The 14297-nt window shown below is 37.3% G+C and overlaps 1 protein-coding gene across 4 annotated transcripts in view; it reads right to left on the reverse strand.

Annotated features, from left to right (window-relative positions):
* Window positions 1–1795: 1795 nt before the first annotated feature.
* ANKRD12 (ankyrin repeat domain 12) overlaps window positions 1796–14297 on the reverse strand; it is a 59247-nt gene continuing 46745 nt past the window's right edge. For all 4 annotated transcript variants that reach the window (XM_058830807.1, XM_058830808.1, XM_058830810.1 and 1 more), the window contains 4 exons: window positions 8272–8370; window positions 5973–6116; window positions 3402–3497; window positions 1796–3071 (listed from right to left, as the gene is read on the reverse strand). In XM_058830807.1, coding sequence (XP_058686790.1) covers window positions 2886–3071; window positions 3402–3497; window positions 5973–6116; window positions 8272–8370 — 525 coding nt within the window. In that variant the 3' untranslated portion in view covers window positions 1796–2885. The remainder of the gene's footprint in view (window positions 3072–3401; window positions 3498–5972; window positions 6117–8271; window positions 8371–14297) is intronic.

Consider the following 14297-nt stretch of genomic DNA (forward strand, 5'->3'; position numbering starts at 1 on the left):
CCGGAGGAGCGGGGCGCGGGGATCGCGCCGAGCGGCCGCCGCGGGGAGGAGAGTGCGCCCGTGGCAGCGCTCCCATGCCGGAGGGTGGCAGGAGAAAAAGAACCGGGGGCAGCGCCGCTGGAAGCGCCAGTGGGAACCGCGATGAACTTCCCCGAAGGCTGAGAAGGTGCAGGTGTCCGGGAGAGGGCAGGGGCCGCCCGCATTGGGAAGAGACCCGGGGCTTCCGGACATCTTCCCCAGGACCTCTAAAACACGGCTGGGAGGCGGCTTTCTCCTCCCACGTGCCAAGCTCCAAGGCACCGAGGTAACACGTTTGGTGGCGAAGAAAAACACAAGAGAATCCTGGATGGGCAGCCAGAGACTCAGAGTAGCTCTCGGGCTTCCCAGGAGGCAGTCAGACCCTGGCGAGGGAACCAGGGCCACCGCGCCAGCGAGTTACTACCGTATTTCGTGTCATCTCTTCTTCCCAGCTCCCGCCACTCTGGTGAGGGAAATCCACAGCCCGGTGTCCTTAAACAACACATGAGGTATCATCCCACAGAGTAAACTCGGGGGGAAAAAAAAAAACAAAGAAAAGAAAGAAAAAAAAACAAAACAAAACAAATCCTGGATTCAAATCAGAGACGCCAAAAGATCATTATCTATGCGATTGAAACACTTGGAGCAATAAAACTTCCTAAGAAGTTGCAATTGTAAAAACTCTGTTGCACAGACCCTGATACTGGGAAATCGTTTCTCTTTATAAAGAAGACAGGCTAATGCTAAGAAACATCTGTCTTCAGATGTCCAAAGATACTGCCAAAATATTTTTCTTGTCTCCTGCATCCCAAGTACTTTTGCCACACACTTCTTTTCTAACACAGCCAAGACTTCTGCAACCCAGTTTTTCCTCTGTTCTTTTTGCTATCCCCTTAATTACTCCTATCTCCTATTTTTGCGGCTTCCAGTCACGTCTGTTACTTTTTACTCTCTAGTAGTATCTGATAGAAGTAACTTGTACCCATTTAGTAGTTAATACCTTGCAGCTTTATCCATTTTTCCTCATCTTTTCAAGCAGATAATACAGATTTCTGCAGCATTTTAAGATTTTACAGCAATGTTCAGAAGAGTATTTAAGAAGAAATTTGCTTTTTCCTCAATAGTTTCAATTCTGAATGAGGTCAGGAAGATATTCCTGCAGTAAAAGTAGGAGCACCTTCTCCTTCCACAGGTACCTAATAAACTAAAAGTGAAAAAAAAAAAAAAAAAAAAAAAAAAAAGGAGAGGGCAGGAACTACATATTAATTTGCTTTACTGTGCTTGAGTTGCTATTTATTCTAAACTGGCACTAGCAGTGATGTGCAGACGGAAGGATCCTGCTGTCCACAGGATTGTGTTTGCCCTCTGCCCCAGGAGACGCTCCTGGACATTCACACAAGAACAAGGAATAAGTTCTCTGTGGTAGCTCACCTGGTCATTAAAAATCAGTTCAAACCAAGGATTTTAAATCTCTTATTCTGAGTAACCAGCTCTCCCAAGCCTCATTTCCTTCAGAAACAATTTCACAGACATCAGATCCCAAGCATTCTTGAATTATTTACGGCCTGGAGGGTAACAAATCTTTTTCATGAATATCTGTAACCTCATACTAATAAATAATTAACTGTCTGCTCGTTAACAGTACTAAGAATAAAAAAGCATTAAATTTCACAACATGGACAATTTTTTTTAACTTTTCTGTTGAGTCTGCTTATATATTCCAGGAATGCTAAGGTTTGATGTATCAAGCGTTCCAATATTAAGAAATTCCAACTAATAACATGACCAATAAAATTTATTAAGTATTATATTTACAACTATTTACATATCCCTTCTAGAGGTTAATATTAAAATAGACAATATACAATTTAAGAATTTTAATTCAAAGGCATTTTGTTGGAAAAAATAGGCTCTATTACGAGACCACCATATAAGAGCAAAAGGGTTGGGTTTTTTGTTTTACACAAAAATATTTTCAGTATAGGAAGTCGTAGGTATGGCATTACAACAGCAGACTAATATGAAGTATGATTTTGTAAGTATTACAACAGTTTAGGTATCAGTTATTGAGGGGAAGGAGTTCAGAGTCCTGTGGAGCATGCAATACAGTTCAATCCTTTTACAGTTATGGTGATGAAACAAGCAGCTAAATCAAACGCATGCCATACAAAAAGGAACTGCCAACCAGGAACACACTACACTTAATAAAAACAACAACTTTGGTCCAATAAAACATTAGACAAAAACAGTTTTACAGTTAAAATATCTGTTTTATACAGGTTTGAACATTAATTACAAGACTATTTACATTTGCACAATATGTATAAAATAAATTATTTAAAAATGAAGACAATATTACATCTTTTTCCAAAAAGAAATCTGTACAGTAATTTACAAAACATAATAAGATTGATTATTTTCCTCCAAGTCTTACACTTTCTTCCACAGGCTTTCTCATCATTCTTCTGTGGGAGTTCAACTGTTACTGAAGTTTCATAATACAAAGCTTTATAGCAGATTTTAAGTATCGTTTGCTTTTTGGTGGATGTTTTAGTTATTAACAGCTTCCAGCGCTGTAAACTCACCAGGTTTTGTCATCTTTTTCAGCAATAAGCTCTAAAGCTACAGGCAATTTTAATATACAGATAACAGCAGTTACTGGAAATCTGAACTTAAAATTAGCATCCATCTTCTGTGTTTGAACAAGTGTCTGTGCCACACGTCTCTGTAGGAACACCTGAATTATTGAGAACAGTAGTGTCCCACAGAATTAAGTGCTCTGTCTCAAAAGTAAAATACCTTTGTGCATCACTGCACCTCAGTCTCTAGCTGTCCACGGGGAGGGGAGAGCCAGACGGTGCTGGTTGTCATATGGGTGTCAATTCAAAGTCATCATTAACATCAACAAGAGGAACATAAAACTCTTGAATTTCATAAATGCTGATGGATTTGTATGTAGCAGGATCAAGCTCTTGCAGTTTAAGCTGCCACTCCAGTCTCTGCACCGCGTTCAGCGCTGCTGCTTCGTGCTGCTGCCTCATCAAAAGGCACGTCTGGTTTAAAATCGAGAAAGAAGTTATTGAAATATTTGAAAAAATATTGCAACAAGTTCAAACACAGGAATTATCTCTAATAGCCTCTCTGGTGATAGTAAATAATAGTAAATTATTCCCTCAGTATGTATTTAGAAATTTGCAGAATATTCCATTACACTACATGGCAACTAAAGTCAGTTTTTTTCTATACTGATAGACCTTCCTTTGTGTTGCCCCCACAAAAGCCCATGATACTGCACACAAATCTACTATATATTCATCTCATCTTCAGAATGACATTAATTTTGGTTTGTTTTGTTTTCAAAGTGGAAAGACCAAGGCGTGTACCTTTAATTTGTCAAACTTATCATCAACGTCCTGCAGCCATGACATGAACTGTCTTGCATTAAATCGATCCCTCACCGATGCTTTGCTGTCATCAGTCTGAAAAAACCAAAAGTTTACTCAAACTTGATGATTCAACCTTAAACATACTTCAAAACACAAAACCTACTCAAGTGGAACATAAACAATCCCACAAACAGTGCTTCCCATGGGAAAACAGATTCAAAGTACAAAGGTATATAAAAGTATAAATGTTGACCCATCACTTCCACTGTGAGCCAGCTGCCCACTAAAAACAGCTATTTTCAGATTCCCTCAAGCTATTTACTGGTTTTGAAATTTAGAGTGGGAAGCTTAAAGATTTATACCTTAAAGTCTTAACTAATAAAGTCAGATCCTTCCATGAAATTACTGTCTCTCTTTTTTCTCTTTAAAATTCAGTAACAAATCAAATCAATATCCTTCAGGGAAAAGCAAAACATTAATAAAGGAAAACTTGAGCAGCCTGGTTTAACTGACTACACAAGTATTGAATGCAATTTAAAAAATATTTTTGCCATCACAATCCCCAAAAAGAGATTAAAAAAAGTGAGCAGACCTGTCTTACATCCTGCTTAATGAAATTGTTTAGTTTTTTGTTTTTTTTTTTTTTTAAATTCCAACCATTGCATAAGGATTTGGAATGTCACATCTGCCCACTCTGAGAAACTAGATATACTCTATACATAGTCCTAAAGCCAGACTATGCCAATCTAACATTTCAATAATAACCACTAAATACAAGAAGCTGCTGTTCCTCTTTCAGGGAGAAGACACTGCAGGAATTTGTACACTGTAGCAGGAGGAACAAAAAGAAGCCAAATCAAACGCACCAAGATTGACCCTTCTACAGCACAAAATTAGTACTTGCTAATGGGGTAACAGGAATATGGCAGAATGCATTATAACACAATGTTTTCTTATGCATCTACATTCTTCCCGTTAATTTAAATCAAACCATCAAAAGTTGGTGGTATAAAAATTTATTTCAATTACATAAAAAAATTATTTAATAATTTGCTGAAAATTATATGCAATGTAATTTCCTAAGAAAAATTACCATAGACTGAAACGCAAAACCATTGAAGCAGTGAGGGGAAAGGACAGGCATTTTATTACTGCTCTTGCTATTATATAGATGGTAAAAGAAATGGCAATACTTGGGGGGACACACAACACCTCAGTATCTCTTCCAACAAAGATTCCTTTTGTTTCACAAAATTCAGATACAGAATCAGCTTACTTAAAACAAATTGTAAAATGTTAACTACAAAACTGCAGTTACGTGCACAACTCATGTATTCCTCATCTCTGAAAAGCTCGAGGCCTATGAATTGGAGCAGAAATAAAGCAAAGGATATTTGGAATTTTGGAAAAGAAAAATTTTTGCCCTGTCAGTTAGAAGTACTAAGGAAACAACGCTTTAAAAATTTATCTGTGTAAGAGGGACAACAGTACAATCTCCATAAACTGCTGTCTCCTGCTGAATCACCTAGTTGGGCAGAGCTCTAGTTCTTTAAAGACTGGGGAAAAATGTAGTAATTGACTGAAGAAACACTGGAAGCTGTAATAATTCTATAAAGAGCTTCAGAACTAATGTAAAATCTCCCATATGTTAGAAATATACGTGTTTCATTTTAAAATGCCCAACATCCAATGCATCAACACTTTTATTACACCCAAAACATCAACATTTCCTCCTTGCATTATGTGCTTCTCTCACAGTCACTGTAACAGGTGCTGAACGATGGTTCTGTGCTTGTTGGAAAAAGTGTCCACAAAACACCAACACCATGAGATTATTTTATCTTAGAAATACAGCTGCAGCCAACTTTTCAGTGACAGTCCATACAACATACAAAGATTACGAAGCACATTGCTTATTTTATGTTTTAATCAGGACTAAATACCCATACTGAACATGTAAATAACGTGGCACAAGAAAGTCATATGGAGCCTAAAGTAATTCTGAAAAAGGTTCTTTCATCTGGTAGCATTTAACATTTCACTGTTGGCCATCTGTTTTTTAATGTACAATTCTAGTGACTGCCTTGTACAGAGGAAGAAAGTATAATGTGGATACGTCCACAAAACATTTCCAAATTTTATAAATCAATTTCATCACTTCACACACTACTGCATTCCAATTATCTGGATTACTGATAGGTGTGGGCTTCTATGCTGATAATTCTTTGCTCTTGTTTAATCTGTATTTGTAAGCTTCAAAAACATGTTCTGTTTATGACTGAAATATGTTTTTTTTGTAACAAGATCAGCAGAGGAATTTTCTTATTTTATCCTTCTCATAATTCCTGAAGGTGAAAGAAAACCAGACACAGTACAAAACAGAAAAACCACATACATACACCTATATCCTCCTATTACTGCACACCCATTTGAGGCCCTATTTAGTGGGCATAATCTTAATTCCAGGCAAATCAATGACAATTTTGTTATGGGAACAGAATTCTCTCCAAATGCTTGAGCCAGGCTAGCCAGACCTTTTGTCTGAAGATGTGAAGGACAAATCTTTACCTGAGCATCCAGGGGCACATTGTATACCTCAGCATCCAGCAGCACAGTGCAGGCACTGAAGGGCAGAGTCTGATTAGCCAAGGTCCTGGCTGCTCGGTAGTGAACACGAAGAACCTCTTGCTCATTAGAGACAATAAGCTTTTCCTAATTAAGGTATCAACATATAAATATATATTTAGTAAGTTAAGCATTCATAATAATGTCCACTAATTTTAAACATTTCTTTTTAGGGCTTACACTTTTGAACAGTGTGAGAAATGGGCTGCTGAAGGTAGGGGAGATTGTTCTTCTAATCAAATCTGAAATTTCAATTTAATGATGCAGAGTGTCCTGTGGATGTCAGAGTTGAGAACACCTTCTCCTTAGCCCCAGCCTCCACTGACAGCTGAATATTTCCACTTACTGAGGCAAGTTCTGGTTAATGAGGGTGGTGAAAGATGAAAGGTAGGAGGAGCATAGGGTTGGGATACAGATTTGTGAATGTTAACTGTATGAAGCCTTTTACTCTAGGCACAGTGGCCAAGCAAATTGAAGCAGAAATATTTGCAGGATAATTTTTTTTAAACAACATGCAAAAACTTCCTAAATTCACAGCTCCATAAATATTCTTTCCTAAACTGAGACAAGAAAAATGCAACTGACTTGACAAAGCTTGACTTACAGTTGTATAAAGTGGATTTTCATTTGAAGAACAGCCCATATGAGCAAAATAACTATGAATATGCATATTTTTTAAGACACAGAAGATTGTTTGTATGTGTTTACTGCTCTGCAATAAAATGGCTCTAATTTTTATCAAAATAAAAGAAGGTGGATTATAACATTATAATATATTTGCTGTTTTTCGTAAGACAGGAAAAGAAGCACCCTTCCTTTCCTTAGAACCATAGAGTCTGGGTTGGAAGGGACCTTAAAGATTATATAGTTACAACTGTCCAGCCATGGGCAAGAACACCTTCCACTAGACCAGTTTGTTTAGGGCTCCACACAGCCTGGCCTTGAACACTGCCAGGGATGGGGCATCCACAGCTTCCCAGGGCAAGCTGTTCCTGTGCCTCACCACCCTCACAGTAAGGAATTTCCTTCTGAATATCTAATCTAAATCTCTCCTCATCTGGTTTACAACTGTACCTCCCCTTGTCTTATCACTATTGGCCTGTGTTAAAAGTCACTTTCCTTCTTTTATATAAGCCTCTTTAAATACTGAAATGGCCCAATGAAGTACCCCAGAGCCTTCTCTCCTCCAGGCCGAGCAGCCCCAGCTTTCTCAGTCTGCTCTCCATAGGAGAGGTGCTCTAGCCCTCTCCTCAGTTTCATGGCCTTCCTCTGGACTCACTCCAACAGGTCCATGTCCTCCTTCTGCTGGGGACCCCAGAGCTGGATGCAGCACTCTGAGGGGGCATATCTCACAGAGAAGAGGGACAGAATCACCTCCCTCACCCTGCTGGCCACAATGTTCTTAGTCGCAACTGATTTCAGTCAGAACTTCACTATGTTTACAATCTTTGTGCTTCTTATTTTATATTTTTCACTGAATTACTAAATTCAAGTAAAACCCCTCCCTCAGCTGGGTTTTTTAAGTCACATTGAAATTGTCAATTGAAAAAGCATCACACTGGGTTTCATGTGGCAGCTCCTTGTATAATTATGTGTAAATCTTTATGATACATCTGTGTCAGAAAGGGGTCCTGCTTGTGCCCACAAGCTATCTGGCTTACAATATTAGCATCTAAAGCTAGGTTACCAAGGAAAAAGGGCAACCTAAAAATAAAGAATACTCCTAAACCAGGAATATTTCTGTGCTCAAAATCAGTGATGCCTACAGATGTAGTTCTAATATAATTTTAGGCAGTTTCTGAGCAGAATATTACCAAACATGTTTTAGTCTTAGAGCCACAAGTGTCTCCTCTCAATACAGAATTTACTATGTCTTCCATTCTTTTAACTTAGTCAATTTGGTTCTGAATTCTACAACCATCATTAGCTTTCAAAACTACAGTGTGAATCTTCCTTCCCACTGCCTCTAGGATAAATCTGGGACACAGCTCAAAGCAATTAACAGGAAAAAGCTGCTATCTCATCAACTTGAGGGTTCTGCTGACAGCTGTTCAAACCATTTTTCCTCATTTAGAAGTTATTTAGAATTTAAACATTTAGAAGTTTCTCCAATTAATACATTTGGATAGAAAGAAGATTACTTTTAAACACTGTTAAATTGACAAAAATGTAGTCTGCTCATTGAAAAGGCAAAAAATCTTAAAGCTTAAATCGAGGACATAAAAAAATAAATTAGTCTTACCCTTTCAATACTGTGCTGTAAACGTAGTTTCATCCTTACAACCTCCTGTTGTTTAAATAGTTCTTTAAGCGGGTCCGACAGTGATGGAGGTGGTGTAATCTGTGGAAAAAGTTTTATAAATAGTACAGTGAATATGTATTTAACATGTTTAGGCACTTCTTATGTGATCTATTAAAAAAAAAACAATAAGCAAGGTGTTTTTTTAAGAAAAAGAAGAGCTTTTAACTTCCATTAATTATGTGAATTCAATGTGTTTGCAGTAAAAGATTTTAAGGATTCCATGCTATAAAATTAATAAACCCAAGTAAAAAAGGCATTTCAAGCTGTTTAGTGCTTTTAACCAGTCATTATCAGCATTCCATAACTGTTCTTTTTAAAAGGTTATACTGTAGAATATAGTAAGAATACAACTTGCTTTCAGCTTTAAAGACTCTTTACAGCACAGATGTTCATTCTCAGAAGGTAAAAACTGCCTAGCAAAATGCAAGAGCAAAGTAAAAAAAAAGTATCACTAAAAAACCCCAAACCACTAGATATATCTATACAATGGCAACAGCATTTTTTACTGCACAAAAATAACCAACCATACTCCCAATATCATCAATTGCAATCACTCAGAACACAGGCAAGCACAAAAAGTACACTAGAGACCCAAACAGTAGCTTGAAAAAGTGTTTCTTCATGTCAGTTATTCAAGGAAGTTTTTAAAAAAACTTATTCCTTAAAAAGGAAATAATTTAAAAAAATCAAATATACTTGAGTGACATATCAATGCTGTTATTGATTTGCTATATTGTAAACATTTTGCATCTTCAGTCAATTACAGTAAACAACCAGAATTACTATCTGGTCTGAGCTGTATGAAAAACACTGAGAAGGCACCTGGAGCCCTCCTGGCAACTGCAGAAATCAGATGCTTTTTGAGAAGTAACTAAAAACATCTTGGGAGTTTTAAGGCTCCACCTAAAGTTTACTTCTCTTTATGCCAGTTCTGTCTGACAGTTCAGTGTGGGCTTTAACAACTGACAGATCTAAGAGCACTGATACTGATTTGTAAAGACCCATTCAAACTAAATGAAACACTGCCTACTACCACTGATACTCAAAAAACCACAGCTCAAATACATACCTGCAGTTACTCTACTCCACCTTGTATCTAACACACATAGAAAATAACTCTTTTCAATAAAATAGATCCTTCAACTGTCAAGAAGTAATAAATCCATTATGGAAATACAAACACTGTAGATTAAACTAGATTGATACTAATAATCTTGCACCTATACATTCCAGTAACAAAGTTATTTATGTACCAGAAGTGCTTGAATTATTATTATATCAGAAAATTATTTCAGGACAATTTTTTCTCCAATTGGAAGTCAGTCATTCCAGTCTCTGGAATTATGGAACATAATATGAATAACTGATTGCAATTCATTCCTTAAATTATTATAAGGTATAAAATGACATTCAATTCCTTTACATTTCAAACTGCAGAATAGGATACACTTAATTTTTCTTAGTGAAAACAGTTTGGCTCTCAAACCAGTAATGCTTACGGCATATGCCATTTTGTGTAAAACATCAGTATTAAAACCAAACATACCCCCTTATAGTCTAGTTTTTCCTGAAAACTTTGCATTCATGATACAATAGTGCTTTCAATAAAATAAGACAGAATGCTTGTAAGTAATATCAAGCTTTAATTTTAATAAACCTAAAACATCTCCCAAAATCTCCGTTCTTTTGCTTACAGAAAAGCACACAGATAAGAAGCAAGACAGAGAATCTGACTATAAATAAGCTTTGGGTTTATGCACCTAAATTCTCCAGAAATAAAAATTTCAGAGCTGGCAAGCATCCATATCAACTGAACAATTTCACAGAATCACAGAATGGTCTGGGTAGGAAGGGACCTGAGGGGTCATTAGTTCCATGCCTCCTGCCATGTGCAGGGATGTCACCCACTAGACCAGGTTACCCAAGGCCCCATCCAATCTGACACTGAACACTTCCAGGGATGGGGCAGCCACAGTTTCTCTTGGCAACCTGCTTCAGTGTGTCACAGTGAAGAATTTCTTCCTAATAGCTAATCTAAACCTGTCCTCTCTCAGTTTAAAGCTGTTCACCCTTGTCTTGTCACTACATTTCAAATATTTTAAAATGTTATTCCCTTAAATTTACAGATGGCTTAACTGCACAACAGAAATAAGAATCAACACCATAGAAATAACCTGACAAGGAGCTGATCATCTAGACAGCAGAGCTGTGTGGACTTTTATTTAACCATGCAGAACTCTGTTTCAGCAGATTATATTCAGCCCTCAGATTATATTCACACTTGTGTGACACTAACAGGTCTCCATGACCCCAGAGATCCCTAGTGCCACTAGATATATCCATAAACTCTTCACTCCTGCCCAGCCCTGCACCATCTGCCAAAACGTACAGCTAAATGCTAAGTTTGGTTGTAGTCATTTATGGAATGATCTGTTTTTTCCTCTCTTCTTGGAAACTTGGGAAGAGTGAGCCTCAGATCCTTTAGAGTCTGAACACAGGATTTGGGCAGTTGCACACCACCTGCTGGAAATTCCAGCTTGTGAACCAGCACTGGATTCAGACAAAGGAAATTGCTTTCTTTGAGACTAGAAAGTCTGCATTAAAGGTTTTGAGGGAGAAATAGCTGGAGAAGCCTCTTGGACCCTCTAGTCAAAGGAACTGTTACTAAACAGAACACAAAAAACTGTGTAGAGAAAATACAAACACATAGGTTGGACTTGCAAGAACAGAGCATGAAACTGAACACCACAGAAAAAAGGTGCCTTCTGTTTTTTGCATAACCAAAATATCAAACTATTTTCTTAAGGGCCCACACTCCATACAGAAGAGAGGGACACAAAGGGGCCCTGCCTGCTCCAGAGAATTCTCTGTTCCCAGTCTGAGAAATGACCCAGAAAAGCCAGACAGAACTTGGCCTTGTGCCTCTGCTCCACCTCACTTGGAGCCAGCCATCAGAGCAGGTTTGATTGGCAAGAGTTCATGTTCAAGACATGCCCTTCCCATCTCCAATACACCAAAATCCATTAGAAAATTTCCTGCAGTCCTTGCATCCTTCAAAACAACTACAACAAGAGCATCAACTCTTCACTCTATAAACCTTCAATCCTCATTTGTGCCTGCTACAAACCTGCACTCTTCCATGGCACCCTAACAACTGGCCTGCTCTAATGGTCTATTTCAAGCATTTTGAAAACAAGTTTCTGGCAATACCCCTAAAATTAGATTTTACCACTTGAGTTTCTACAGCAGGGCCAGGGAGACCAGTCAGAATCCCTTTTACCAGAAACACAACTGCTAGATAGCCATTCTGGCAGTGAATCATCCTGGTACCTCCTCTCAGGAGACAATTCAGATAAAGATGACAGAATCCTGAAGAACATGGAACAATCTGAAAGGCAACAGAGCCCAAGTACAATTGAAATTTACTCTGTTAGAAGATTCAGACTTGTTTCCTTCTATTTTGAATTGACCTGATGTCTCCTACCTTATGTTTTGTATTTGTACTGGTGAAAGAGAAGCCATAATTCATACATGAATACTCTCACAGCCTTAGGTGATCCAGGCTGTAAATTACAATATATAAACAAGGCTGTGGAAACAAGGTTTTAGCACACCATCTCCTGGTTCCCACCTACAGTATGTTTGAAGTTAATCAGATAAACTACAGTGCATGATTAAAATTCCAATGCAGAGAACAGTATGTTACACCAGCCATTCTGAGTCTCAGAGTGTCAGAGCTAATATATGGTCTCCACATAGACCTGCACAAAGGATATCTGTAACACAGGAATAATTGAAGAAAGAGTATCTACTTTCTTTCTACATAAATTGATGAGGAAAAAAATTGGTTAACAGAGACTCATGAGAGAATCTAAGGGAAAAACTGTAAAACAAACTCGACGAAAAGGTAATTTTTACAGTTGCTAATTAAATTCTGCACTACAAGTGTAACAACACATTATTAATATTTCACTATTTCAGAGAGACCAAGCCTAGCCTTTATTCTCACTTTGTTGGACAATGTGTATAATAAACAAACACTCATTTCTGAGTATGAAATGATCCTTGGTTTAGCAACACTTCTTTTTATGGTATTCATAACAGGAATTATTATGATTGTGATTTTCAATGGTGACAAAATAAAATTATTAAACTGTGTACACAAGCAATTTCTGCCAATAAGTTAAATCTTAACTATTACTAATTTTTTAAGGAATATATTTTTTCTGAAAGGAAACATGAAAAGTTTTATCAAAATTGTACATTTACACAAGTGACAGCAATTAGGTAAAGCACTTAGTCGCATTGGAGATTTTTCAGACAAACAAAACTGAATTCCTTAGATTGTCTAAACAAAACTGAATTGCTTAGAGTATCTTCTTATTTAGAAAAAAAATCATGCTTTTTCTTACATTTTAATTCTAATGAAAATAACCACTAATTTCCTAATAATTTATTTTGGCTTCTCAAAATTTATCTTCTTCCTTTTTTGCTTCTAGGAGCTTGAAATAAAACGTTCCACCTGTTCTCTCTACATCTGTAGGATATTACCAGGACCATCAAATTGTATACAAAACAATTAACTGTTTGAAACATCATTACCAACAGAACATGTATGAGTAAGGAAGCAAACCAGAAATCTAAATTAGACAAAAATCAGTAACTGCAATCTTTCAATTACATATTAACATTTTTATCGACTTTTTTTAAAGGGGTTTTTCTTTTCTACAATTAATTAAAAGCCATTGAGAACAGGAAACACACACCTATCTCTGGTATTTTCTGAAACTGTTACTTGAGACTTTGCTCTCAAATACCTACATTTATTTTCATTAACTGCTGAGTCCTTATACACAGCAACAGAGACAAGAAGGAATTATAAGGCAGTGCTTAAATATCAAGTCAAAAAAACCCTTCTCCTTATGGTGTCTACACACAGTGCCATTTATAATAGGGAATTGAATTCTATTGCTCAGGTGGGAGATGGGCCAGGGAAAAATATATGCCATGCTTTTCTACTTTCCACTTACCCCAAATTAAGCACTGAAGTGTGATGCCAAAGCAGTAAGCTGTAGCTTGGAAACAGTATGTACTTGACTAACAGCAGCTTTAAAAAAAAAAATTAAATCTATGCTTCCAGTGATAAAGATATTACAGAAGCTGCCACAGCTACTGAGAAAGATTTTTAGACTTAGGAAGGCTGACAGCCTGGTACATTGTGGTGAAGCTTACCATACACCCTTGGGCACTTACAGACCTTGTCTATAAGTCATCTTACCCACAACTTTCCTCAGACTATAACTGGCCTGCTAATTAAAAAAAAATGCTACAAAAAAAAACCAACACAAGAACAAACAGCTTGTACAAGGAATTAAGACTAGCTGTGTAATGAAGCAAACATATGTAAATGCACACATTAAACTTCCATTCATTGCTTCATCAAAAAATCCTCAACTCTACTGGAAAAAGCTAAAGCTTTTTTACTCTCAGGTAAGGGTGAGTTATCTGAGATGAGCTGACATAATAACTTGTCCATTCAGAAATGGAGAGCTTAGACATAAACAACTGTTCTTCAGTAAAAAGGAAAAAACCTTGACACTATTTAATAAAATTATGAACACTTTAGATTGATAGATTTTAAAAGCCAGGACATAGCAGATTACATCTGCTGCTTTTGAGATAGCTGGCAGGCACTCTCCTACTTAAAACATTCGGTGATGGACTTAGTATGTTGAAGCACTGCACATCCACCCCCCTCCAAACGAAACAGCTTTGTCTAATTAGTTTTAATGAAATTATCGACAGCAGAAATTTAAAGAAGCTCTCAATAATTGACTTCACCTCTGAAAGAGTGGGCTTTACCTACTTTGAAATACAGTATTTGTCTGTGTGCCCCTGACAGGTGTCACACATGGTATGTCTTATAGTGTCTGTGGAACCACCATTTGTATTTCCACTGAATGGGG

Source organism: Poecile atricapillus, chromosome 2 (assembly GCF_030490865.1).
Source record: "Poecile atricapillus isolate bPoeAtr1 chromosome 2, bPoeAtr1.hap1, whole genome shotgun sequence".
Classification (NCBI taxonomy): domain Eukaryota; kingdom Metazoa; phylum Chordata; class Aves; order Passeriformes; family Paridae; genus Poecile; species Poecile atricapillus.